This window comes from Thamnophis sirtalis, unplaced genomic scaffold (assembly GCF_051295495.1).
Source record: "Thamnophis sirtalis isolate CommonGarterSnake01/CBP01778 unplaced genomic scaffold, rThaSir2_p1.2 scaffold_14, whole genome shotgun sequence".
Lineage (NCBI taxonomy): Eukaryota > Metazoa > Chordata > Lepidosauria > Squamata > Natricidae > Thamnophis > Thamnophis sirtalis.
In genome coordinates, this window is record NW_028261394.1 from 36,499,180 (window position 1) to 36,525,712 (window position 26,533).

Consider the following 26,533-nt stretch of genomic DNA (forward strand, 5'->3'; position numbering starts at 1 on the left):
AGCATTCGCTGGCTGGGGAATTCTGGGAGTTGAAGTCCGGACATCTTCAAGTTGCCAAGGTTGAAAAACACTGCCTTAGAGCAGGGGTGTCAAACTCAAGGCCTGGGGCCCAGATCTGGCCCCCAGGGTACTTAGATCTGGCCCGCGAGGCCACCCTGGAAAAAGCGAAGGACCAGCCCGCAGTGCCTCTACCAGTGAAAACAGAGCCCAGGAGGGCTACATGTTTTTTTGCTGGCTGAGGGATGCAGGAGGTTGTCGCAGCTGAAAACGGAGCTTGGGAATCTGTTTTCGCTGGCAGGGCACTTGGGCCAACACAGGCGCCCCCAACACAAGTGACATCGAGCCCACCCTGGCCTCACCCACCCCACCCCATTGATCAAACACAACCCTGCTGCGGTCCTCAATGAAATGAAGTTTGAAAACACACACACACACACACACACACACACACACACACACACACACTGCCTTAAGAGTTATCTGGGAATTAGGTTTCAGACGGCAACTGAATTGCACTGCTATCTAGTCAGATAATCAGACTTCCGTGGCTTGGAACTATTGATCTTCAAGTCAGCCGGAAACAGCTAATGTCTGAGAACACTGATAATTGAAAAACATGCATACTAACAGGGTGTGGATGTGTGTGGGTGTATGGGAGAGAGAAAAAGAAAGGAAGGGAAGGAGGGAGAGAGAGAGAAAGAGAGAAAGAGAGATAGGGGAGAGTAAAAGAGAGAGGGAGGGAGAGAGAGAGAGAGACAGAGACAGAGAGAGACAGACAGAGAGAGAGTGAAAAGGGGAGAGGGAGGGAGGGGGAGAGAGAAAGAGAGAGAGAGAAGGAGAGATAGGGAAGAGTAAAAGAGAGAGGGAGGGAGAGAGAGACAGAGACAGAGAGAGACAGACAGAGAGAGAGTGAAAAGGGGAGAGGGAGGGAAGGAGGGAGAGAAAAAGAGAGAGAGAGAGAAGGAGAGATAGGGAAGAGTAAAAGAGAGAGGGAGGGAGAGAGAGACAGAGACAGAGAGACACACAGAGAGAGAGTGAAAAGGGGAGAGGGAGGGAGGGGGAGAGAGAAAGAGAGAGAGAGAGAAGGAGAGATAGGGAAGAGTAAAAGAGAGAGGGAGGGAGAGAGAGACAGACAGAGAGAGACAGACAGAGAGAGAGTGAAAAGGGGAGAGGGAGGGAGGGGGAGAGAGAAAGAGAGAGAGAGAGAAGGAGAGATAGGGAAGAGTAAAAGAGAGAGGGAGGGAGAGAGAGACAGAGACAGAGAGACACACAGAGAGAGAGTGAAAAGGGGAGAGGGAGGGAGGGGGAGAGAGAAAGAGAGAGAGAGAGAAGGAGAGATAGGGAAGAGTAAAAGAGAGAGGGAGGGAGAGAGAGACAGACAGAGAGAGACAGACAGAGAGAGAGTGAAAAGGGGAGAGGGAGGGAGGGGGAGAGAGAAAGAGAGAGGGAGAGGGAGAACATATTTCTGGGGATAGCTGAAAATACAAAACTCCAAAGAGTATTCTCTGCTGTGATGCAAATACCTTCAGGGAATAAGATATTGGATTTGAAAAATATTGCTATGTTTTAGAAATCTCTTTGGAAATTATTATTGCTATGTACGGTAATAGTTCCACATAAAGTATCACCTCTTTACCCTGTTAATTTTTGCAACCTTAGTGTTATATAGATTCTGGGAACAAATATATTGGAAAGCACTCTGCTTCCAGGAAAATGTGCTTATTCCTGAAAAAGTAGGCATATATGGGATGCTTCTACATTGGGCTAAACTTGGCATCGACCACTCTACCCTTGTAATTGACGAATGCTGTGACATTTTAAAATCTTTGGTTTAGAATCTACTGTGACTGATGATCCCTGGGGGATTTTTCAGAAAAGAACATGAATAAATTTTTATCAAGAATGGAAAGAAGGAAACCAACTTGGTTTTCAGGAGCACATCATGATTCTGTCTGAGAAGAAATAAGCATATTTGGTGATAAAGCACATGGGACACATATCCCATGACTTGATAAAACGTGACAAAATTTACATGTCTATGGAGATTCTCAGTCATCCAGGTCATAATTGTCTCAATGGTGCTTTTTCAAAAAGGCAACTGGAACTGTTTTTTTCCTGAAGGAAGAATAAGAAAAAATTTCACTTCTCATCCAAGAAGCTGAATGGAATGGAATGGAATATAATGGAATAGAAGTGGAATAGAATAATGAAACGGAATATAGAATAGAATATAGAGAGTAGATTAAAGTAGAGTAGAGTAGAGTAGAGTAGAGTAGAGTAGAGTAGAGTAGAGTAGAGTAGAGTAGAACAGAACAGAACAGAACAGAACAGAACAGAACAGAATAGAGGTACAAGAAGAGGAAGTAATTAGGAAAATTCTGATTTGTGCCGAAATGGATAAATTGATGTGGGAATTAAACAACAAAGACGAATCAGAATATTATAAGATCTGGGATAAATTTTATTGATGGATGGAACAAAAAAAGGAAAGTCTCAAAATAAGCAATGACCAAGATTTATAGAATGGAGATTAGAATTATGTATGAAATCATAACAGTGAAAATGTATAAGACAAGAACAAAGCAACGTGGATGGAAATACGATATCCTTATATTTGTAAATACTGAATAGACCAATTGTAAATGAGAATGGTGGTTATAATATTTAACTTTATATTCTAGTATGTATGGCTAAGACACTGAAAGGACGGTTACACTATGTCCAATGTTTTAATTTGTGTTTAATAAAAAACTTTTTTTAAAAAGTTAGAATAGAATAGAGCAGAATATAATAGAGTAAAGTAGAGTAAAACAGAACAGCACAGAACAGAACAAAATAGAGGTACAGATGAGAGACTCAAATACTCATCACTTAAGACTTCCGGTCTATACTGATGAATGAGAAGCAAAATGTCATCTTCTTTTACTTCCTTCAGGAAAAAACAATAACAGTCCAGTTGCCTTTTTTTGAAAAAGCACCTTTGAAGGAAATTTACAATTTTTTCCCCCTATGGATGCATTAGCTCAGCTCCAGAGTTGCCATCATCCAACATGCAGCCTCTTGAATAATGCATTAGTTGACTTGAATGTTTCAAAATAAAAACAAAATGTTCCCGAAGAAACTGCATCTACAGGCAGAGCAGAATAAGAAAACTCTCTGGATCGTGGCAAGCAGGATGCACGGATTCTTGCTGTGGTCAAACACCAGCAGCGGCCTTGATGCACTGAGCTCTTTTGTGCTGTTTCATCTGCGTTCCCAAAGAATGAAACTGACCGGTAGATTTGCTGTTTTCCCCGCCTTCCTATTCCAACATCCTGAGGGTTTGGGCTTCAGTGTTACAGAGCAACCCCCCGCCAGGAGATGTGAGGAGTATTAACTGACGGAAACGCTATTCACTGGATCGCCTTCCTCTGCTCAGCCCCGTCCAGTCCTAAGCTTTGAGCTGGAGGGATCCTGCTGCATTGAAGTCATGGGGATGTCTGCCAAGGAGAGCAATTCCACTCGTCCCAGAGGTAACAATTGAGAAACGAAGGCTGGGGATTAAGGAGAAAGAGCAAACTGAATGTTATATGATTTGGGAAGTATTTTACCAATGGTTGGAGATGCGGGGAAAGGAGTTTGGAAATGAAGAAAGCTAAAAAAAATAAGTAGATAATACACTTAGATGGAGATGGAATGAAGATGAAAACTGTTAGTATGTGTATGATGAGAATAATGATGTTTAACGTTGATATATTATTACTAGAAGATATTAAGAAGAATTGAGAGTTTCATAACGTTTAAATGCTCAATATGTTATAATACGAAACTTAGGGAAATAATGTTAATATGAAGGTGAAAGATGTGGCAAAAGAGGAAAGAAGTTGCACAGAGATGTTTGTACCCAGATGACCCACTGCAGAAGGAAAGATGGAATGTTTATTTTTGTAACTAAAAAATAATAAAACTTAAAAAAAGAAAGAAATGAAAGCAGGGGGGGGGATATTTTTATTTTTAGGGGCAACAGCATGGGATATGTAATCCTTTCTACCAAGCAACAGCCCAATACGTAAGCCACCCACTTACGTCGTCCATCTCTCTCTTCCTTCCTTTCAAGCTTTCCGCAGCTGTCGCAGCCAAAGGCTCATTTTATTCCTAGAGGGGGACCACGCAGGAACTCAATTCCCAAGCTTTGTGGTTTGCAGCCAGGTCAAACCTGGAATCTGGTTTATATTGGAGCAGAAAGTCCAGCCTACTTTAATTTGGCGAGGTTCCACAAATCCCCCTCCGTCTCTCGCTTTTAAAAATGTCGGTTTAGGGACAACTCAGCCTGAGCCGGGTGTGTAATCCAAGGTGTAGTAACACCACGTTTTAACAGAATAGCAGAGTTGGAAGGGACCTTGTAGGTCATCGAGTCCAACTCTCCGCCCAAACAGGAAACTCTACCCCATTTCTGACAGAGGGCATTCCAGTCTCTTCTTGAAAGCTTCCAGGGATTGAAGCTCCCACAACTTCTTCATGATTCAATGTTGATAGGGCTTCTTCCGTGATATTCCTCAGTAGAGTTTCCCAACTTAGCGACGCTAACACAAGCCAATCATGTGGCCCAGTGGCCAATAGGCCACGGGCTGTTAGTGGGCTGTGGCCCATAGGTTGAGTACCCCTGTTCTACAGCACAGGGGCCTCCATGCTCAGGGCCGGATTTAGATGAAAAGAGGCCCTAGGCTATTCCACTTATGAGGCCCTTTCACCTCCCATTTTTAAGTTTGTAAATTACATGAGAGACAATAAAATACATTATTACTGTGATATATATCAATATATATCAATATATATAGCTGGCCTCCCGATGGAGGGCGGCTCTGCTCTGCGGCAAAGGCAGCGAGGCCAGCCGCCTCCCCTGCTGCGCTCAGCTGCCCGGCTCGGCCCCTTCACCCTCACCTGCCTGGCCGCTGGTGGGCTCCGCGTTGAGGGGGCGGGTACATGTGAGCGGCCATGCCTCTCGCCCAACCGCCGGTGCCGGGAACGTGGGCGGGCTCCCCAACTGGAGAGATCGCTGGAACGATCTTAACCAATACATTTTTATGTTTGTTTATTAGTCATATGCGTAGAATTTCTCCTTATTTTCGGTTCAGTGTTTTAGTGTTCACTGTTTTTAGAATAGTGTAATTTTAATTTTGCTAACAATTTGAATGTAGGCCCCTCTTGATCTTGAGGCCCTAGGCTGAAGCCTAGTTAGCCTATAGGAAAATCCGGCCCTGTCCATGCTCCTGTCTATCATTTCATTCTGTTTGGGGACCAACTTGGCTGAACGGTTTTGAGAGGCTGCACTTCCGTTGCCTTTTTGCCACAGTGGGAATAACTCCAATTCTACAATCACTTTCCTCTCCCTCAAAGCTCCCTAAAATCCCCAACCTCCTCTGTGTAGCAAGGAGCCCCTCCCAGAGAGATCTTTCAAGTCTGGGGAAGCCAGAGCCCACGTTCCACCAGCTGGCAAAGTTATGCATTCGTTTCCCGTTTCCTTTCTGCATCCTTAGATGAAGCATTTCCACTGCCTGGGATTTTACTTCCTTTCATTGTTCTTGCCTTAGTGGGAGAATGGCCAGAATTGGAAAAAGCAGAGAAGCTGGCAAGAGGGGCTGCCTTGAAGTGGGCATCGGGGGTGTTTTACCAACCCGACAAGCTGGATAGCCTTCCGCAGTACCAGGTTCGGGAGATGCAGCGTAACAGGTTCATCGAATCCCGCATCAAGGTAGGTAAGCGTGGCAGGGTAATTTCATCAAATCTTGAGGTCCTTGGTGCTCTCTGCGCTTGCTTGTTTTCTTGCAGACGATTCATTACCCAACTAGGTAACCTCATCAGTGCTAGAAGGGAGTTGGGTTTGTGCAGAGGAGGAGGAGGACTGTGGGGGTCTTGGTGCTCTCTGAGCTTGCTTGTTTTCTTGCAGACGTTTCATACCCAAATAGGTAACCTCATCAGTGCTACAACCGGCAGTAATGCCAGGAGCAACCCACCCCTGGCAGGGAGTCCTTCAGTGGTGGGTTTCAACAAATTTTGGAACCTACTCTGTGGGTGTGGCCTCCTTTGTGGGAGTGGCTTGCCGGCCATGTGACCTGGTGGGAGTGGCTTGCCGGCCATGTGACCTGGTGGGAGTGGCTTGCCGGCCATGTGTTTTCTTTCTTTCTTTCTTTCTTTCTTTCTTTCTTTCTTTCTTTCTTTCTTTCTTTCTTTTTCTTTCTTTCTTTCTCTCTCTCTCTCTCTTTCCTTCCTTTTGTCTCTCTGTCCCTTTTTTCTTTCATCTCTCTCTCACTTTTTCTTTCTTTTTTCTTTTTTTCTTTATTTATTTCTTCCTTTCTTTCTCTTTCTCTCTCTCTCTCTCTCAGTCTGTTTGTCTGTGTGTGTGTGTGTGTGTGTGTGTGTGTGTGTGTGTGTGTGTGTGTGTAGCAGTGGTGGGTTTCAAAATTTTTGGAACCTGTAGGTGTGGCCTGCTTTCCGGGTCCACTGGTGGAACCTCTGGTAGATTTGACGAACCGGTTCTACCAAATAGGTGCAAACTGGTAGGAACCCACCTCTGGAGTCCTTATATAGTGACCATACTTGGAGCCAGCAATTCGGTTGCTAAATAAAGTCGTTGCTAAATGAAATCACAATTGGTTTTATTGGTGATCTTACTTCAGCTTCCCCTTGCTTTAGAGACCTGTGAAAGTCGCAAATGTGAGGATTAATCATAAGACTATTTTTAAATCCCCATTGTAACAGCAAAGAGTTGATAAACGAGGCAATTGCTAAATAAGATCTGTATTGAGTTTTATTTTCTTTCAGGCTAAGAATAGCTTATTCCGTCAGTCTTTCCAGTTAGAATTAGCTTATATTCCAACTAATATTTATTGCCTTTTTGGGAATAAGCCTGCTCCAGTTTGTTTGAATCCTTTTTGAAGTTACCCATAATTTTATATTAAGATGAGAATTTCTCTAATGGAGAATCTTTCCAAAACTTTCTAATACTGGCAGGAACTGGGTGCTCACACAACAATCCCCCCCCCAAACTCCTTATCCATTTAATTTTATTCTTGGGATTGAATCGTCAAACACATTTATTTATTTACCTACAGTGAGCTTACATATACCTTTCTCTTTAAAAAAAAAACCTGGCAGTTTATAAACATGGACTCTAAAATTAAACCATCTGGAGTCACATAATATGATGGGTGTGACACAAAATTGATAAACAAATAAATAGAGGCAAAAGGGGGGGAAGAGGAGGAGGCGAAATGTAAGCCTGTCTTTTACATGCCCCATAAACTGTACAGGTAGTCCTCGACATACGACCATAACTGAGCTCAAAATTTCTGTTGGTAAGCAAGACAGTTGTTAAATGAATGTAATCCCATTTTACAATCTTCCTTGTCAAGAGTTGTTAAGTGAATCGCTTGCAGTTGTGAACACAGTGAATCTGGCTTCCCCATTGATTTTACTTGTCAGAAGGTCATATAAGGGGACCACGTGACCCCCCAGGACACTGCAACTGTCATAAGTGTGAACCCGCTGCCCAGTGTCCGAATCGTGACCACGTGACTAGGCGTGACCCGACAAATGCGCGCACGACAAAACCGTGCCGACAAAATCGCGACGTCATCAACGTGCCGACAACAGCACACCGACAACAGCGCACCGATAGAAGCTTGATTTAAGTTAAGGTAAGGGTTAGGGTCAGGTTCAGGTTTAGGTTTAGGTTTAGGTTTAGGGTTAGGGTTAGGGTTAGGTTTAGGGTTAGGTTTAGGGTTAGGTTTAGAGTGCGCTTCTGTCGGCACGCTGTTGTCGGCGCGCTTTAGCGCTCATTCGTCGGTTTAGAACTCGCAGTTTTGTCACCGTGATTTAGTCGGGCGCGCTTTTGTTGGGCGCCCTTTTGTCAGTGAACTGTGACTATGGGGATACTGCAACAGTTGTGTGAAAAATGTCCCTGAGTCACTGTTTTTCAGTGTCGTTGTAACTTTGAACGGTTACTAAATGAAGTGTTGTAAGTCGAGGACTACCCGTGAGGACTTACTTCTGGCTTCGCCTCCAGTCCACCACTCAGTCCTATCTGGAAGGAATGAACACAGGCCTCAAGGAACTGAATTCTGCCCTCACTGACGTCCAACACGTGGAGGAAGCCCTGGGGACCATTCAGAAGGATCTCACGTCATGCATTGATTCTTTTGCGAGATTGCAGGAGCTACGAGAACTGGCCACGGAACATGACCAGCTGGAGGCAGTGGTCCAGATGTTGCCCCAGCTTTTCTCAGGTGACTTGGGCTCTGCGGGATCCCACCATCTTGCTTCCAAAACCCATTGCAAAATTTTATGCCAGGCAATAAATTCATGCCAGGTGGGGAAAGCCTTAATGCAGAAGCATAATACTCTGGATCTCTTCCTAGCCCCCACAAAAACCTTAGATTTAATTCCTTTCACATATAGTCCAGAAGTGGTATTCAGCCAGTTCGGGTCAGTTCACCTGAACAGGTAGTGGAAATTGCGGGTGGGCCCATGCACTTTTCTACCTGCCCCAGCTCTATGCCATTCTATTTAGGCACATTTTCAAGCCGCACACATGATCACAGCACAAGCACAAAAGACAAAGTACATGCATGGGCACGCTTGCTCACATTTGTGAACCAGGTAGGGAAAGTAAATAATACCACTCCTGATATAGTCCCTGTATTATGTATACATTTGTCTCAGAAAGGGGGAAATGTTAAGAATAGAAGAAATAGTCTTACTAACTGAATGTTATTATTACTTTGGTTTCAATTAAATGTCAGTAACATGACATTTGTAAGGGACACGGTGGTGCAGTGGCTAAGACGCTGAGCTTGTTGATCAGAAAGGTCAGCAGTTTGGCGGTTTGAATCTCTAGCATTGTGTAATGGAGTGAGCTCCCGTTACTTGTCCCAGCTTTTGCCCACCTAGTAGTTGGAAAGCATGTAAAAATGCAAGTAGAAAATAGGATCCACCTTTGGTGGGAAGGTAACAGCATTCCATGCGCCTTTGGCATTTAGTCATGCCAGCCACATGACCATGGAGATGTCTTCGGACAGCACTGGCTCTTTGGCTTTGAAACGGAGATAAGCACTCCTAGAGTCGGGAACAAGTAGCACGCATGTGCGAGGAAAACCTTTACCTTTAACATGATATTTTATTCTTCTTTTAGCCCCAACGATCTTCCAGAGTGAGACTCTTGATTCAAAGACCAAATTTCAGCCTCCAAAATTTTGCATGTGCATATTTTAAATGCTTGCCTCAAACCAGGAATGGAAGTTTATATACTCCTAAGTCATTTTTATACCAGCACGGTTTCTGTTTTTTTCCTTCTTTGTTCTTAATTATTTTCACTGCTGTCTTGATCAGTGCAAATTTAAGTACAATTTTGAAAGTACGAGAATGAATTTCTCCACTGGAGCCCAATGTTCATCTGCCGTTTTTATATCAAGTTTGAAAAAAAAAAAGGTGGAAATCTAACATGAAATTAAAGGGCCAACTTAACTATATGCTGATTTAAAAAATAATAATTTACAAAAAGAAATTCTAATTGCCTGCCATGAAGAAAATACAACATTTTGTAGGAAACGTCACAGTTAAAAAGTGAGGATGGAAGGAGGGGGCATGAAACCAACAATCGGTGGCCAAGTTAAGGGAACGGCTAATTACTGTGTTTGCGATTTTCTCTTTACTAGGTGATGATTTATTGTTCATCCCATTTTTCTTCTAAGGCAGGGGTGACCAACCTTGGCAACTTTCAGACCTGTGAATTTCATCTCCCAGAATTCCCCAACCAGCCTGGTTGGGGAATTCTGGCAGATGAAATTCACAGGTCTTAAAAGTTGGCAAGGTTGGATATCCCTATTCTAAGGGATTGAGGAAAGTAATATGTAGAGTAATATGTAATATGTAAGGAAAGTAATATGTAATATACGGAGTTATTATTATCAATTATCAATTATCAATTATCAATTATCAATTATCAATTATCAATTATCAATTATCAATTATCAATTATCAATTATCAATTATCAATTATCAATTATCAATTATCAATTATCAATTATCAATTATCAATTATTATTATTGTTGTTATTATTTATATGCCGCCCAATCCCGAAGGACTCCCGGTGGCTTACAAAAAAGAGGGGGGGGGGGAAGACACATAACAAACACATAACGAGGAAAAAAAATGGTGTAAAATCGCAACACCACATACATTCATTCTAATCAGGGCTGGACCTCAACAGTGAGGTCAACAGCCCCAGGCCTGCTGGAACAGCCAAGTTTTAACAGCTTTCCTGAAGGCCATGAGAGTGGGTATGATCCGGATCTCTGGGGGTAGCTGATTCCAAAGAGTCGGAGCAGCCACAGAGAAGGCTCTCCTCCGGGGGCCCACCAGCTGACACTGTCTGGCTGACAGCATCTGAAGGAGGCCCAATCTGTGGGATCTTACTGGCCGCTGGGAGGTAAGTGGCAGTAGGCGGTCTCGAAGGTACGCTGGCCCTACGCCATGTAGGGCTTTAAAGGTAATAACCAACACCTTGAATTGCGTCCGGAGGCCAACTGGTAGCCAGTGCAGCTCGCGGAGGACAGGTGTAACGTGGGTGTACCTCGGTGCACCCAATATCGCTCGCGTGGCCGCATTCTGGACTAACTGCAGTCTCCGAACGCTTTTCAAGGGTAGCCCTTGAAAACAGTATACTCTGTTCAGTAGACCAACCACTGTTCAATATTACCTTTATTTCCTTTCCTTTTAGAGGTTTCAATTTGGAAAGCTTAAACTCAATCCCTGCCTCTCCTTTACTCTTCTCCATTGGTGGGATTCAAAACATTTTACTACCAGTTCTGTGGGCGTGGCTTTGTGGGCGTGTCAAGGGAAGGATACTGCAAAATCCCCATTCCCTCCCCATCTCAGTAACCTGCTTTCCAGCTCCATTCTCCTGTTCAGGGCAACAAAAGAAGATCAGCTGGGAGGCAGCGGGAGCGAGGCCAGCCTATTAGCCGGTTCTCCGAACTACTCAAAATTTCCGCTACCGGTTCTCCAGAAACCTGTCAGAACTGGCTGAATACCACCTCTGCTCTTCTTCCCTGCAGTACCTCAACTCATTTCGGAAGGCTTCGGTCTCTTAGAAAGCCAGAACCTCTTGAAAGCTCATCTTGGGCTCATGGAGTTGGAAAATTTACGAGATAGCATCCTGTCCCAGGTGCATAACCGCAACCTGCTCAGCCCCTTGAATCGGACCAGCATTGAGTCTTACTTCAGAGGTCTCCTGGAGCTGAACGATGCCTTGGCCCAGCATCTGTGGCGCACAGTTGCCCGAGCCACAAAACTGGTGTTGGAGGACCCATCTCTTTTGGTGTCAGCCGTACGGATCATTGAGAGAGAAGAAAATATAGATGCCGTCATCCTGCTGAGGTCCCAACCTCATGGCTTCCTCCCACCAGGACGCCCAAAACACTGGAGAAGGAAATTCTTCCAAGTCATTCAAGACAGTGTGGTAGCTTCTTCTTTCCAGACTGAGCCAAAGGAGACTCAAGGCCAGGGGCTTAGTAGCCACTTGGTATCTCTGCAGGGTAGCATCCTGGCTGAACTACGCGTCGTGAAAGATTGGATGGTCCAGTGCTGCCCTCCTCATTACAATATCCTCACGACCTTCACCACCATGTTCCACCAAGGCCTCACCCATCACCTGCATCGTATTCTTACCAGGGACCTAGACAAACAAGAGATCTTTGCTCTCCTCCACTGGGCAATCCATGTCTACCCAAGGTGGGTGCCGTTGCTAGTGGTGCTGAAGTCCAAAACCATTTTAGGAAGAAGATCTAGAAGTGAAATTGATAGCAATAGCAATACTACTTATATACTGCTTCACAGTGCTTTATAGCCCTCTATAAGTGGTTTACAGAGTCAGCCTATTGGCCCCAACAATCTGGGACCTCATTTTACCCACCTCAGAAGGATGGAAGGCTGAGTCAACCTTGAGACCTGTGAGAATCGAACTCCTGGTTATGGGCAGAATCCACCTGCAATGTTGCATTCTAACCCCTGTGCCAGGAAGGAAAGAAGGGAGGGAGGGTACTAGCAATAGCACTTAGAATTACATACCACTTCACAGTGCTTTTACAGCCCTCTCTAAGCGGTTTACAGATTTAGCGTATTTCCCCCAACAAACTGGGTCCTCATTTTACCCACCTCGGAAGGATGGAAGGCAGAGTCAACCTTGAGCCTGGTAAGATTCGAACTGCCAAATTGCAGGCAGTCAGCAGTCAGCAGAAGTAGCTTGCAGTACTGTATTCTAACCACTGCACCACCAAGGCTCATTGATGATTGTAGCATCCATATATACGAATGGTGGAAGGGAGGAAGTTGCTTCTTGTGCTATGAAGCACAGTTGAGATTTAACAGAGCATGGGTGAAGTATCAGTGAATCCCCACATGAATCATAGATGGGAAATATGGTCTTTTCGAGGCTGAAGGGTGACTGCAAGCATTCTTCCCCATTGGCCCTGTGGACTGGGTCTCAAGAGTTAACATTCAGCAACCTCTGGAGCAGTGGTGGGATTCAATTTCTTTTTACTACTGGTTCTGTGGGCATGGCTTGGTGTGCATGGCTTGGTGGATGTGGTAGGGAAAGGATACTGCAAAATCCCCGATCAGCTGGGACTCGGGAGGCAGAGAATAGATGGGGGCAGGGCCAGCCAGAGGTGGTATTTGCCGGTTCTCCAAACTACTCACAATTTCTGCTATCGGTTCTCCAGAACTGGTCAGGACCCGCTGAATACCACCTCTGATATATACACATAAGGTCTCAGTAGAAGGAATCCAACATGGGTGCATATTAGAATTTTACTCATGGTTTACTATAACCAATCTAGCCTGGAATGTTGAAGGAGACTGCTAAGAGCTTTCTTCTGCCTTTTGGTCCTGACTCCCCCCTTCCTTTTTTTTTTTAAACAGTTCTGAAATGATGGCTCACCCAGATCTGCTTCCTGAAGTGGACATATCAACCCTGGGCCCTCTGCTTCCAGCAGATACAATAAGCTCTCTGGAAGAGTCTTATCTGGGGAAAGTGCAGGTGAGTTAGAAGACCAGGGTCAGGATTTGGAAAATCCAATCATCTGTGGGCACGGAAGGAGGTCTGGATGTCTTTAGGAGTGATTGAACTTGAGTCTGTAGCAGAAGTGGTTCCTACCAGTTCGCACCTATTTGATAGAACCGGTTAGAACCGGTTCATCAAATCTACCGAACCGGTTAGAAGAGGTTCCACCAGTGGACCCGGAAAGCAGGCCACACCTACAGAAGAGGTTCCAAAAATGTTTGAAACCCACCACTGGTCCTTGGATATGCTTATTTTACACTATCATGTTCCTATTTATAAAACTCAGTGCCTCTGTGAAAGGTAAGGATGACTACTGCGTTTGTGGTGCAATCAGAACATCGCGTGTGTTGAGGTTGTTTTAACGCAAACCAAAGATGCCTTTTAAAAAACAAGTTTACATCCTATTCTTATGCATGCCAGTGCTGTGTGTGAGGTGATTTAAGGTGGTTCTGACAAGTGTCGTCGGCATCTTCATATCCGGTCACATGGGTGGCAAGCCACTCCCATCCAGTCACATGGGCAGCAAGCCACTCCCACAAAGGAGGCCACACCCACAGAGTAGGTTCGAACAATTTTTGAAACCCACCACTGAATTATACCTCTCTTCTACTAAGATTTTCCTTCTTATCCATCATCTCTTACTCTTTGAATGGTCCCATTTTAGTGATTTCTTGATCTGCCTTTTATCTTGCTCTCTTTAAGTCTTATTTCTCTTCTCTTCATATCCGGTCACATGGGCGACAAGCCACTCCCACAAAGGAGGCCACACCCACAGAGTAGGTTCGAACAATTTTTGAAACCCACCACTGGTCTGTAGGCTACTATGAGAAAGATTTCAGGCAAATTCTTTTCTCCTACTAAAGGGGCTCGGGATTACCTGATCCCATTTTGTTTCCTTCCTGTAGGATAGCTTTGCAGAATGGATGCAGAAGGCTCTAGAAATGGAGTTTGAGGAATGGCTTTGTGGAAAAGAACCTGAATCCGACTATCAAGGCTTCTTCCAGACTACTCTGCCTACCATCGTCATGAAGGTTAGGAGGAACTGGGGAGGCAAGGAGAGAAGACTTATCTAACTGAACAAAGAAGACATTTTTAATCGTAGAAGCCAAATCAGGAGTTTGATTCCCCCCATCTGTTCTTCTTTTCTCTCTTTCCTCAGATGCTTGATGAAAACGTTAGAGTGGTATCGCTCATTTCTGGTATTTTCCAGCAGAAAGTCCTTGAAATGGCTTTGGGAGAGTTGGAAGCCTTTTTGGGCAGGTAAGTTTCATCTTGTATGCCAATTAATTAAAAAAAAAAAAACAACCAGGATGGCGCTGCCCTCTATAACCTCAACATCTCAGTAGGAGAAGGATCTTTGGGTCCAACCAGTAGGCACATCTGAGCTGAATCAAGTTGAAAGTTCATTTCTGGAATTTCTTGGTTCGTAATTGGATCCATCTTGGTCCTGTCCACCATTACGTCAGCTTATTGGTGGTTGTACATCAGTGTGGGGAAAAGGGGTTGGCTTGCAAGCTGGAAGTATGACGACTGCATGGATCATTTCACTCCCCCTATAACCTCACCACCCGGTGGCTCAGCGGCTAAGATGCTGAGCTTGTTGATCAGAAGGTCGGAAGTTCAGCGGTTCAAATCTCAAGCGCCACGTAACATAGTAAACTCCCGTTACTTGTCCCAGCTTCCGCCAACCTAGCAGCTAACAGATTAACAGTGTTGGAAGGGACCTTGCAGGTCATCTAGTCCAACCCCCTGCCCGAGCAGGAGACCCTACATCTGCCTCTACCTAGGATCGTACTCACAACCTTCTGATTGTAAGGTGAGAGCTCCACCTCTAGGCCACAGCAGCAGCACATTAAAAAATGCGAGTAGAAAAATAGGAACCACCTTTGGTGGGAATATAACAGCGTTCTGTGCCCCTTCGGCATTTAGTCATGCCGGCCACATGACCACGGAGACGTCTTCGGAGAGTGCTAGCTCTTTGGCTTTGAAATGGAGATGAGCACTGTCCCCTAGAGTCAGGAACGATTAGCACGCACCAAAGGCTTCTGGGTGAGCAAAGCCCTCATGATAAACGTATCTTTCCTTCCTGCAGGCTGTATGAGAAACTGGTGGAATTTTGCAGAGCACATCAACAAGAGCCCATAGCATCTAAGTACTACAGAGCGAGATTGCTGTCCACTGTCAACAACTGCTTGGCTCTCAGGTATTCCTGAAGGCTGTTTCTGGTACTCAGTACTTTTCTTTCTTTCTTTCTTTCTTTCTTTCTTTCTTTCTTTCTTTCTTTCTTTCTTTCTTTCTTTTTCCCTCCCTCCCCACCCTCCTCTCTCTCTCTTTCTCTCTCTCTTTCTGTCTCTCTTTTCTCTCATCTCTCTCACACTTTCTTTCTCTCTTTTTCTGTTTCTCTCTATCTCTCATCTCTCTCTTTCTCTCTGTTTCTCTCTTTCTTGTCTCTCCTCTCTCTCTCCCTCCCCACTCTCCTCTCTCTTTCTCTCTTTCTCTCTCTTTTTGTCTCTCTGTTTCTCTCTCATCTCTCTCACACTTTCTTTCTTTCTTTCTCTTTCTCTCTTTTTCTGTTTCTCTCTCTCATCTCTCTCTTTCTCTCTGTTTCTCTCTCTCTTGTCTCTCCTCCCTCTTTCTATCTCTTTTCTCTCTCATCTCTCTCTTGCTTTCTTTCTCTTTCTCTCTTTTTCTGTTTCTCTCCATCTGTCATCTCTCTCTTTCTCTCTCTCCCATCTCTCTCTTTCTCTCTCTCCTCTCTCCTCTCTCTCTCTCATCTCTCTCATCTCCCTTTCTCTCTGTGTGTGTCTCTCTTTTCTCTCTCATCTCTCTCTCGCTTTCTTTTTCTTTCTTTCTTTCTTTCTTTCTTTCTTTCTTTCTTTCTTTCTTTCTCTCTTTCTCTCTTTTTCTGTTTCTCTCTCTCTCTGTTTCTCTCTCTCATGTCTCTCTCTCCCTCCCTCCCTCCCTCCCCCATTGTCCAGGCCTGTTTTCTTCACCTTCTTAGCCATCAGCCAGAAGGCTCTTTCTTAATTATTTCTCTTCTCTTTGCTGACAGCTCCTCCATTTCAGCCTTGCGTGCTAATGGGTTGCCCCCCGAAGAGCCTGCCAGGATGCTGCCATCTCTACACGCGGCTTTAGAGAAGACTCAGAAGAAGGCATGCCAACTTCTACTGGAGGAGATGCTGGCTGACTTGAAGGTACTCCTCATTCGGGATCACACGCACAGCGGTGGGTTTGGTTCTGGCTTAGGGTGCTTGGAGAACCTAACTAATAGTGGTCATTCGATATGCCATGATCAAACGATTCATGGCTTAACTTGCAACCTGAACCAGGTTACTGATTGCTACACATCTGGCACAACTGCTGGAAAACAGAACAGATTCCAGCTGCCTCATACAAATATACCCCAACACTTCAGAAGCGAAAGCTGCACCCTTAATAAGGGTGAAGCAAACCAATGGTCAAAAGCTGTATTTCACTGGATGTCAGGCATGAAATCCTCTTACATTTGATACTGGATCGGAACCGGGAGCGCGCACATGCGCATGCTCGGTTCATGCATGCGCAGTGCTTCTGCACATGTGCAGAACCTTCTGCGCATGCACAGAACATCCATGAGGATGCCTGAGTGTGTAGGCAGACCTCCCCCGCCACCATTACCGTTCGCCCAAACTAGGGCGAACTGGCAAAATACCAACTCTGCTGTATGTTGATATAAACAGTTCATCCGGTCACTCCCATGCATGTTATAATGTAAAGTTTCCCTCTGTCCAGTTGTTTTTGACTCTAGGGGGCAATGCTCATCTCCATTTCTTAGCGGAGAGAGCCAGCGTTGTCTGAAGAGAGTTGTTACTTTCCCACCAAAATGGTACCTATTTATCTTCTCGCATTTGCATGCGTTTGAACTGCTAGGTAGGCAGGAGCTGGAGCAGTAAGCCAGTGGCCGGTAAGATCCCACAGATTGGGCCTCCTTCAGATGCCGTCGGCCAAACAATGTCGGCTGGCGGGCCCTCGGAGGAGAGCCTTCTCGGTGGCTGCTCCGACTCTTTGGAACCAGCTCCCCTTGGAAATCCGGACCATACGCACTCTGGTGGCCTTCAGGAAAGCCGTTAAAAACTTGGCTGTTCCGACAGGCCTGGGGCTGTTGACCTCACTGTTGAGGTCCGGCCCCGACTAGGATGAATGTATGAGGGGTGTCTGTTTTAAATTGTTTTGTCGTTATGTGTTTTTTTATATTTCTTGTAAGCCTCCCGGAGTCCTTCGGGATTGGGTGGCATATAAAAACTCCAAATAAATAAATAAATAAATAAATAAATAAATAAATAAATAAATAAATAAATAAATAAATAAATAAATAAATAAATAAATAAATAAATAAATAAATAAATAAATAAATCTCACCCTGTCATGGGGCACTCAGGTCTCGAACCTCTGGCTGCCAGCTTTCTAGCTGATAAGCTCAGCATCTTTAACCTCTGAGCCCCATTATAATATAAATCAAAGCAAACCAATTGGGTTTTTCAGGCCTCTATATCTGTCTGTACTGGTTGCTCTTTTTGAGTCTACTTGTATAGCCTTGCATCTCATATTGAGACCCCGTTTCCCTGAAAATAAAACCTCCCCGGATAATAAGCCCAATCGGGCTTTGAGCGCATGCGCTAAAATAAGCCCTCCCTGAAAATATTTAAACACAGCAGCAGCCATGAGGTGACCACGCTTGCCGCCTCCTGCACCTCAAAAATAATAAGACCTCCCCAAAAATAAAGGCAAGTGCATATTTTGGGGGTCAAAAGTAAATAAGACCGTGTCTTATTTTCGGGAAACACAGTAGCATTAATCTCAAATACAGGTAGTCCTCAACTTACAACAGTTCATTTAGTGATCGTTCAAAATTACAACGGCAGTGAGAAAAAAGTGGACTTATGCCCATTTTTCACACTTACGTCCAAATTCCAATACTTGGCAACTGGTTCACACTTACGACCGCTGCAGTGTCCCAAGGTCACGTGGTCCACTTTTGCAACCTTTTGATCAGCAAAATCAAGGGGGAAGTCAGATTCACTTAACAACCGGGTCATTAACTTCTCAACCGCGATGATTTGCTTAGCAACGGTGGCGTGAAAGGTCATAAAATAGAACAAAACTCAGTTAGCAGATGTCTCCCTTAACAACAGACACTTTGGGCTCAGTTGGGGTCAGAAGTTGAGGACTAGCAGCAGACTAACTTTTATTTAAAAGCTACCAGCATCTTCTCTCTCTTTTTGCTACTTGGCATGCTGTTCTGAGCTCCTTTAACTAATTAAGAGGAGAGAAGACTTGTTGTCTCTTCTGGTCTGTTCCAGCCACTCTTGGCCCAGTTGCCCTCCCACCAGTGGCTGCTGGATGACTGTCAGCTGACGAACAACATCTGCGAGGTGATTGACAAGCATGCGGAAGATTTCGGCAGAACTCACAAACCTGTCAGCATGGTAAGATCCTGGCCATCGCTGGGAACATCAGGGATGGGGATGAAGATCTATCCACTACTGAAATCCCAGGGTGAGCATCATCCTGAGATCATCACAAGCCCGATGGCAGATCAGTCAGTTAGCAAGACAAGAGGCAAATAGCAATAGCACTTATATACCCCTTCATAGTGCTTTTACAGCCCTTTCTAAGCGGTTTTACAGAGTCAGCCTCTTGCCCCCAACAATCTGGGTCCTCATTTTACCCACCTCGGAAGGATGGAAGGCTGAGTCAACCTTGAAACCTGTGAGAATCGAACTCCTGGTTATGGGCAGAATCCACCTGCAATATTGCATTCTAACCCCTGTGCCAGGAAGGAAAGAAGGGAGGGACGGAGGGTACTAGCAATAGCAGAATTGCATACCACTTCACAGTGCTTTTACAGCCCTCTCTAAGCGGTTTACAGAGTCAGCCTCTTGCCCCCAACAATCTGGGTCCTCATTTTACCCACCTTGGAAGGATGGGAGGCTGAGTCAACCTTGAGCCTGATGAGATTTGAATTGCCAAATTGCAGGCAGCCGGCAGGCAGCAGCAGTAGCCTGCAGTACTGCACTCTAACCACTGCGCCACCGCGGCTCTGAATGAAGGAGAGTCTAGACATTGCAAATGAGAGAAAGGGGAACAAGGATGTCACTGAATGCTGCCTTTAATCCTTCCAAATTAAAGTGGAAAGGCTTTTTCTATACAAAATTGAATTCCGGCAAAGATAATCTGTAAGATACCGTATGACAGAGGGGATAAAAACCAGCAGTGAGGTACAGAGGAGGGGGCAGCGGGAAGCTGGAAATCGCCTTTTTTCAATCGTTCTTTCCAGTGGTGGGTTGTCAATTTTGTTACTACCGGTTTGGGTGCGCTCCCATGTATGCGCACGCGCAACACTTCTGCGCATGTGTAGAATCGTCCGGGCAGGTGGGCGGAGCCTCCCACTGCCGCTACTACCAGTTTGCCCGTTCTGGGCCAAACCGGCAGCAATCCAGCTCTGATTCTTTCCTTCCTGCTTTTAGATAATCTTTTTTTTTTCCGTATGCCCTATATTTTTCACATCCCCTTCTCTCTCTCAGCCAAGCTCTACAGAAAAGAGACATCATTGATGATGTGCAGAGGGATACCTAAAATTCAGTCAAAGGTTACCCCTGATCTTAGCATTGTAGGTGCCCATGTTGTCCTATCTGGAAATGCCAAGAGTGAAGACAGAATCTTTTTTTTTCACACAAATCATGACCCTAAACCAGCGTTTCCTAAATTTCAGCTCAGAACAATCCAGGTTAGTTAGTAAGGGCACCGGGGGAGGGCTACTGGGGATTCATAGGGAGAACCTCTAGCTAAGATTCTAAGCAGTTTGGAGAACCCCCAAATCCCACTCCTGGCTGGCCCCGCCCACCCCTTCCCTCCCCTCCCAGGAGACCCCACACAGCCCGTTTTGGATGCAGGTAAGTGCAGGACATGTGTGGAGGCTTGGGGAGAGTGAAAAACAGGCCTATCAGAAGTTCTGGGCCCATTTCCAGATCTCCAGAGGGGCTCCAGAGCCTGGGGAGGCAGTTTTTGCCCTCCCGGAGGCTCAAACAAAGGCTCCGGAGCGCAGGGAGGGAAAAAACGCCCCCACCGTGGTACAGGAGGCCAACTAGGCCACACCCGCTCTGTCCACACCCACCCAGCAATTGGGCAGAGAACCCGTTGCTAAAATTTTTGAAGCCCACCCCTGGAGGACACATATTCACCAATTGGATATCCAGAAACATTGCACCTGTTTTTTTTCCCCCATTCTCCTCTCATGCCCACTTAGTACCTGTTGTCAGAAGCTGAACACCTGGTCATGAGCCAATATGTGAAGTCCCTCTTGCAGAAACGGATGACGTGTCGATCGGCCGAGGAGAGAACCAGAATGTCCACAAGGATGCTGCAGGATACCTCTCAGCTGAAGGAACTCTTCTGTGCCCTGGTGAGAAAGAGAGGGGGGAGGGGGAAACAACTCTACAGGCTGGGTAGAAATTTTGCAAAAAGGGGGGGGATGGGAATCTCTGGGGAAAGACAGACTAATTTGGCCCCAACAAAGGCAAGGGAGAATGACTACTACACAACCTGTGTGGGCAATCTAAGCAGAAATGTTTTCTTGGTTCAGTTCTGCACGGTTTAATTATGCCCTTTTAAAAATAGACTAAAACTCAACATTGCAATCGCAGAGCCACAAAACAGACGTGGTGTAGGGGGAGAATTGCAAAAAAAAAAAAAAAAGATTTGTAGCCACTACAATCAAGGAAGACTGGCAGCAGTTGGCATAGACCAAAAAAAACTACAATGAAATCGTGGCACGACAAAACCGCGCTCGTCAAAATAGCGGTGATAAAACCGCGTCGCTAAAGCCGCGACGTCATCACCGTGCGTCATCACCGCCACGACAACAGCGCGGCGACAGAAGGGCGCTTTAAAACAGCGTGGCGGCAGAAAGGCGATTTAAATTAAGGTTAGGATTAGGTTTATGGGTTTGCTTTAGGGTTAGGGTTAGGGTTAGGGTTAGGGTTAGGGTTAGGGTTAGGGTTAGGGTTAGGGTTAGGGTTAGGTTTAGGGTTAGGTTTAGGGTTAGGTTTAGGGTTAGGGTTAGGGTTAGGGTTAGGGTTAGGGTTAGGTTTAGGGTTAGGTTTAGGGTTAGGTTTAGGGTTAGGTTTAGGGTTAGGGTTAGGTTTAGGGTTAGGTTTAGGGTTAGGTTTAGGGTTAGGGTTAGGTTTAGGGTTAGGTTTAGGGTTAGGTTTAGGGTTAGGTTTAGGGTTAGGTTTAGGGTTAGGTTTAGGGTTAGGTTTAGGGTTAGGGTTAGGTTAAGGGTTAGGTTTAGGGTTAGGTTTAGGGTTAGGTTTAGGGTTAGGTTTAGGGTTAGGTTTAGGGTTAGGTTTATGGTTAGGTTTAGGGTTAGGTTTAGGGTTAGGTTTAGGGTTAGGGTTAGGGTTAGGGTTAGGGTTAGGTTTAGGCTTAGGCTTAGGGTTAGGTTTAGGGTTAGGTTTAGGGTTAGGTTTAGGGTGCTGAGTGCTTCGGAAGGCACGGATTTGCCCTCCGCCCTTATGTCAGTGCGTTAAGGTCGCATTTGCTTTAGCGATTTGGACGGCGTGGATTAGGGTTCGCGCTTATGTCTCCGCGGATAAGGGCTTCGCGGTATTGTGGTGGAACCCAATGAAATATCCATGGTATAAAAATCAGGCAACTAGAAGTAATTGAATCACATTTGTGATTCCAAATGTATCTGAACGTTTGTTTACTCGATGATCCAATAAATAAGCATGTGCAATTTTATTTCTGGTTGACTGTCCCAAAGCTGCTTTTTTTCAAGAGGCAACTGGACTTCCTGGTTTTTCTTTGAAGACGTTTCGCTTCTCATCCAAAAAGCTTCTTCAGCTTCTTCTTTAGCTTCTTCTTCAGCGTCTTCTCAAGAGCTGAAGAAGCTTCTTGGATGAGAAGCGAAACGTCTTCAAAGAAAACCCAAAGAAGTCCAGTTGCCTTTTGAAAAAAAGCACCTTTGGGACAACCATGACCTGGATGATTGAGAATCTCCATAGACATTCTAGTTCAGTGTTTCTCAACCTTGGCTACTTGAAGATGTCTGGACTTCAACTCCCAGAATTCCCCAGCCAGCGAATGCTGGCTGGGGAATTCTGGGAGTTGAAGTCCAGATATCTTCAAGTGGCCAAGGTTGAGAAACACTGTTCTAGTTGACGGTTTCTAGAGCATGGAAACTTGGTTCTAGTTTCTTTTGGTCTATGCCAACTGTTGTCAGTCTTGCTTGATTGCATTTTTGCAATTCTCCCCTACATCCCTTTCAAACTTCTGTTTTGGGGGTATGAGATTTCAGCGTTGAGTTTTGCTGTCTTTTGAAAGTAAGTGAAGGTTTTGGCTCTGAGCTACACGGTCTTCTTTTCATCCCAGGGCTTGGAGGAGGACAAACTTTCCCTCAAAGTCATTGCAGATCTGCAGCAGATCCTCAGTGTCAAGGACCCTTCTATGCTTGGCCTGGAAGTGTTGGGATTCATGTCAAAATATCCTGATATCAGGTAGGACACCCAAGTGGTGGAAAAAAAGGCACCATTTCCCATCATCTGATTGCAACATCCTTTGCATTGACTGAACGAGAAACTCAGAAACTGCTATAAGCGTTCTTTTGACACCAGATACTCAGGACTGGTATACTAGGACAAGAGAGATAATTAGGCATCAGTAGTGTGACTAAGACGCAGAGCTTGTCAACCAGAAAGGTCAGCAGTTCAGCGGTTTGAATCCCTAGCGCTGCATAATGAAGTGAGCTCCCATTACTTGTCCCAGCTTCTGCCAACCTAGCAGTTCGAAAGCATGTAAAAATGCAAGTAGAAAAATAGGGACCATCTTTGGTGGGAAGATAACAGCGTTCCGTGCGCCTTCAGTGCTTAGACATGCCGGCTACATGACCACGGAGATGTCTTCGGCTCTTCGGCTTTGAAATGGAGATGAGCACCACCCCCTTCAGTCAGGAACCACTAGTACATATGTGTGAGGGGAACCTTTACCTTGTGTTTGACCTCAGGGACGGGATGGATAGGGGGGCTTTGGCCAGCTCGACATCACTCATGTCTGAGGCACTTCATTCTCATTATAATCTCCTCTCTCCCTCCCCCCTCCCTTCCTTTTCTTCTTTTTCCTTCCCTCTTCATTCTCCTTTCTTCTTCCTTCCCCTCTTTCCTTATTTTTCCTTCCTTGCTCTCTTCCCATCTTCCCTTCTTTTTCTTTGTCTTTCCTCTTTCCCTTTATCATCCCCTCTCCATTCTTGCATGCTCAAGTGCAAAAGGGGAGACATTTCCCCTTTTGTTTGGCTGTTAGTGTGTTTTGCTAGGGCTCTGCCAGAGAAAATGGAGGTCGGGGGAGGGGCGCCACGCACAGCCTTCCTGAGCTCCATTTTCTCTGGCAGACACACTGTGGGCTGGTCCTTTGCTGTTTCCAGGATGGCTCCGCAGGCCAGATCTAAGCATCCCATCTAGTCCAACCCACCCATCCTCCCCTGCACAAGCAGGAGACCCTACACCATTTCTGACAGAAGGCAGTCAAGTCTCTTACAATACAATAGCAGAGTTGGAAGGGACCTTGGAGGTCTTCTAGTCCAACCCCCTGCCTAGGCAGGAAACCCTGAGAATGAAGTGCCCCAGACATACCATTTCAGACAAATGGCTATCCAACATCTTTTTTTTTAATGAGCATTTAAAAAAAAAAACTTTTACAAATATTTACTTCCCTTCCCCCCACTCTCCCCTCCCAACCCCTCCCAACCTCCCCCCCCCCCGACTTCCCAGAACCAATACAGGGTATAAATCTTTAACAAAAACAATCTAAAATATACTTTAAAAAAAAAAGATAGTTAATAACATCTTTCAATTGAGCTTTAGCTCCTCCTTGCTGGACTAGCTCTAGACAATTTATAATTCCTGGTCTCTAATCATAAACTATGTGGAATTTCTTAGTCCCATATTTATTTTGAGTATAGTCAATCTATCTTTTCCACTCCAGTTTGTACCTCTCGTTTGAATGGTCCTTAAGATATGCAGATATTTTGGCCATCTCAGCTAGGTTTGTTACTTTCAATGTCCATTCTTGAATAGTAGGCAAATCTTCCTTCTTCCAGTATTGCGCCACCAGCAGTCTAGCTGTGGTTATTAAATGCAAAATCAGGTTAATCTCTACAACTGTACAATCCGTAATTATACCTAACAAAAATAACTGAGGGGGCTATCCAACATCTTCTTAAGATTCTCAGTGTTGGGGCATTCACAACTTCTGGAGGCAAGCTGTTCTACTGATTTGTCAGGAAATTTCTCTTCAGTTCTAAGTTGCTTCTCTCCTTGATTGATTTCCACCCATTGCTTCTTGTTCTACCCGCAGGTGCCTTGGAGAATAGTTTGACTCCCTCTTCTTTGTGGCAACCCCTGAGATATTGGAACACTGCTATCATGTCTCCCCTAGTCCTTCTTTCTATTAAACTAAACATACCCAGTTCCTGCAACCGTTCTTCATATGTTTTAACCTCCAGTCCCCTAATTATCTTTGTTGCTCTTCTCTGCACTCTTTCTAGAGTCTCCACATCTTTTCTACATTGTGGCAACCAAAACTGAATGCAGTATTCCAAGTGTGGCCTTACCAAGGCTTTATAAAGTGATATTAACACTTCACGTGATCTTGATTCTATCCCTCTGTTTACGTAGCCTAGAACTGTGTTGGCTTTCTTGGCAGCTGCTGCACACTGCTGGCTTCCATTTAAATGGTTGTCCAAGATCCCTTTCACAGTTGCTACTGTTGAGTAAGGTACCACCTATACTGCATTTCATTTTTCTTGCCTAAATGTAGAAAGTCTCCATGATGAAGCTCCCACAACTTCTGAAGGCAACTTCTATTCCATTGGTGAATTGTTCTTACTGTGGCACATACAAGCTTCCATTATAATGTTGGTTTTGAAGTCTTTTCTCGTGTCTGGGTATAAAAACATGTAGCACGCTTATCTTTCTGGGACCTGTTTTTCATCTTGTTTCTCCAGCGAGGACCACATTTCCATGTTCTTCTACTTGCGGGGCGACATTTCCAAAGAAATCTGCAATCACGTGCTGGGAATCATGGTGCAGAATCCTCAAGTTCTCCCGGAGAATTACCAACCCGTTTTCAGCAATATCTTGGTTCCTGCTCCAGAGCTGCCCCTTTGCCTTGGCAAGACCAAGTGTGCCTGAGAACTCCTAATTGTAGCTGTTCCTCCTCCTGCTGCCGACTGTCTCACCTGCCTGTCTGAATTCACTGACCTGCCCAGAGTTCAGTTGACAACCTTGGCACGGTGTGGAAAACTTACCCTACGCCAGGGGTGTCAAAATTGTGTTCATTGAGGGCCGCAGTACTGCAGGCTACTTCTGCTGCCTCCCGGCTGCCTGCAGTTTGGTAGTTCAAATCTCACCAGGCTCAAGGTTGACTCAGCCTTCCATCCTTCTGAGGTGGGTAAAATGAGGACCCAGATTGTTGGGGGCAATAGGCTGATTCTGTAAACCACTTAGAGAGGTCTGTGAAGCAGTATATGTCGAAGTGCTATTGCTATTGTTCTTCCTTCCTTCCTTCCTTCCTTCCTTCCTTCCTTCCTTCCTTCCTTCCTTCCTTCCTTCCTTCCTTCCTTCCTTCCTTCCTTCTTTGGTCCGCAGTGGTTAGTGTGCAATACTGCAGGATATTTCTGCTGACTGCTGGCTGCCTGCAATTTGGCAGTTTGAATCCCACCAGGCTCAAGGTTGACTCAGCCTTCCATCCTTCCGAGGGGGGTAAAATGAGGGCCCAGATTGTTGGGGGAAATAGGCTGACTGTAAATTTGGCAGTTCGAATCTCACCAGGCTCAAGGTTGATCCTTCCGAGGTGGGTCAAATGAGGACCCAGATTGTTTGGGGCAAGAGGCTGTCTCTGTAAATCTCCTAGAGAGGGCTACAAAGCCCCGTAAAGTGGTATATACCCTGTTTTCCCCAAAATAAGACCCAACAGGAAAATAAACCCTAGCATGATTTTTCACGATGCTCATAATATAAGGCCTACCACAAAAATAAGCCCCAGTTAAGGTCATCAGCCAGACGGATGCAATTAGTACCGTATTTCCCCCAAAATAAGAGCTAACCAGAAAATAAGCCCGAATGTGTCTTTTGGAGTAAAAAATAATATAAGACCTGGTCTTATTTTTAGAGAAACACGGCAGTTCTCGACTTACAACCTCAATTGAGTCCCATACTGCTGTTGCTAAGTGAGACATTTGATCATTTTGCCGTATTTTACGACCGTCCTTGCCACCGTTGTTAAGTGAATTGCTTCAATTGTTAAACTAGTCACACGGTGGCTAAGTGAATCTTGGCTTCCCCATTGACTTTGCTTGTCCGAAGGTCGCAAAAGGGGATCAACGTGACCCCAGGGCCCTG

General features: G+C 45.2%; 1 protein-coding gene across 1 annotated transcript; it reads left to right on the plus strand.

The window, feature by feature from the left end:
* Positions 1-3,192: 3,192 nt before the first annotated feature.
* EXOC3L1 (exocyst complex component 3 like 1) lies at positions 3,193-25,929 on the plus strand. Its single transcript, XM_087728709.1, has 13 exons — positions 3,193-3,512; positions 5,571-5,731; positions 8,045-8,264; positions 11,095-11,770; positions 12,959-13,076; positions 14,006-14,131; positions 14,260-14,360; positions 15,193-15,303; positions 16,153-16,294; positions 18,440-18,565; positions 20,386-20,541; positions 22,512-22,636; positions 25,138-25,929. Exons 1-13 carry the CDS (start codon positions 3,470-3,472, stop codon positions 25,322-25,324), a joined length of 2,292 nt encoding a protein of 763 aa, XP_087584835.1. The 5' UTR covers positions 3,193-3,469; the 3' UTR covers positions 25,325-25,929.
* Positions 25,930-26,533: the final 604 nt, after the last annotated feature.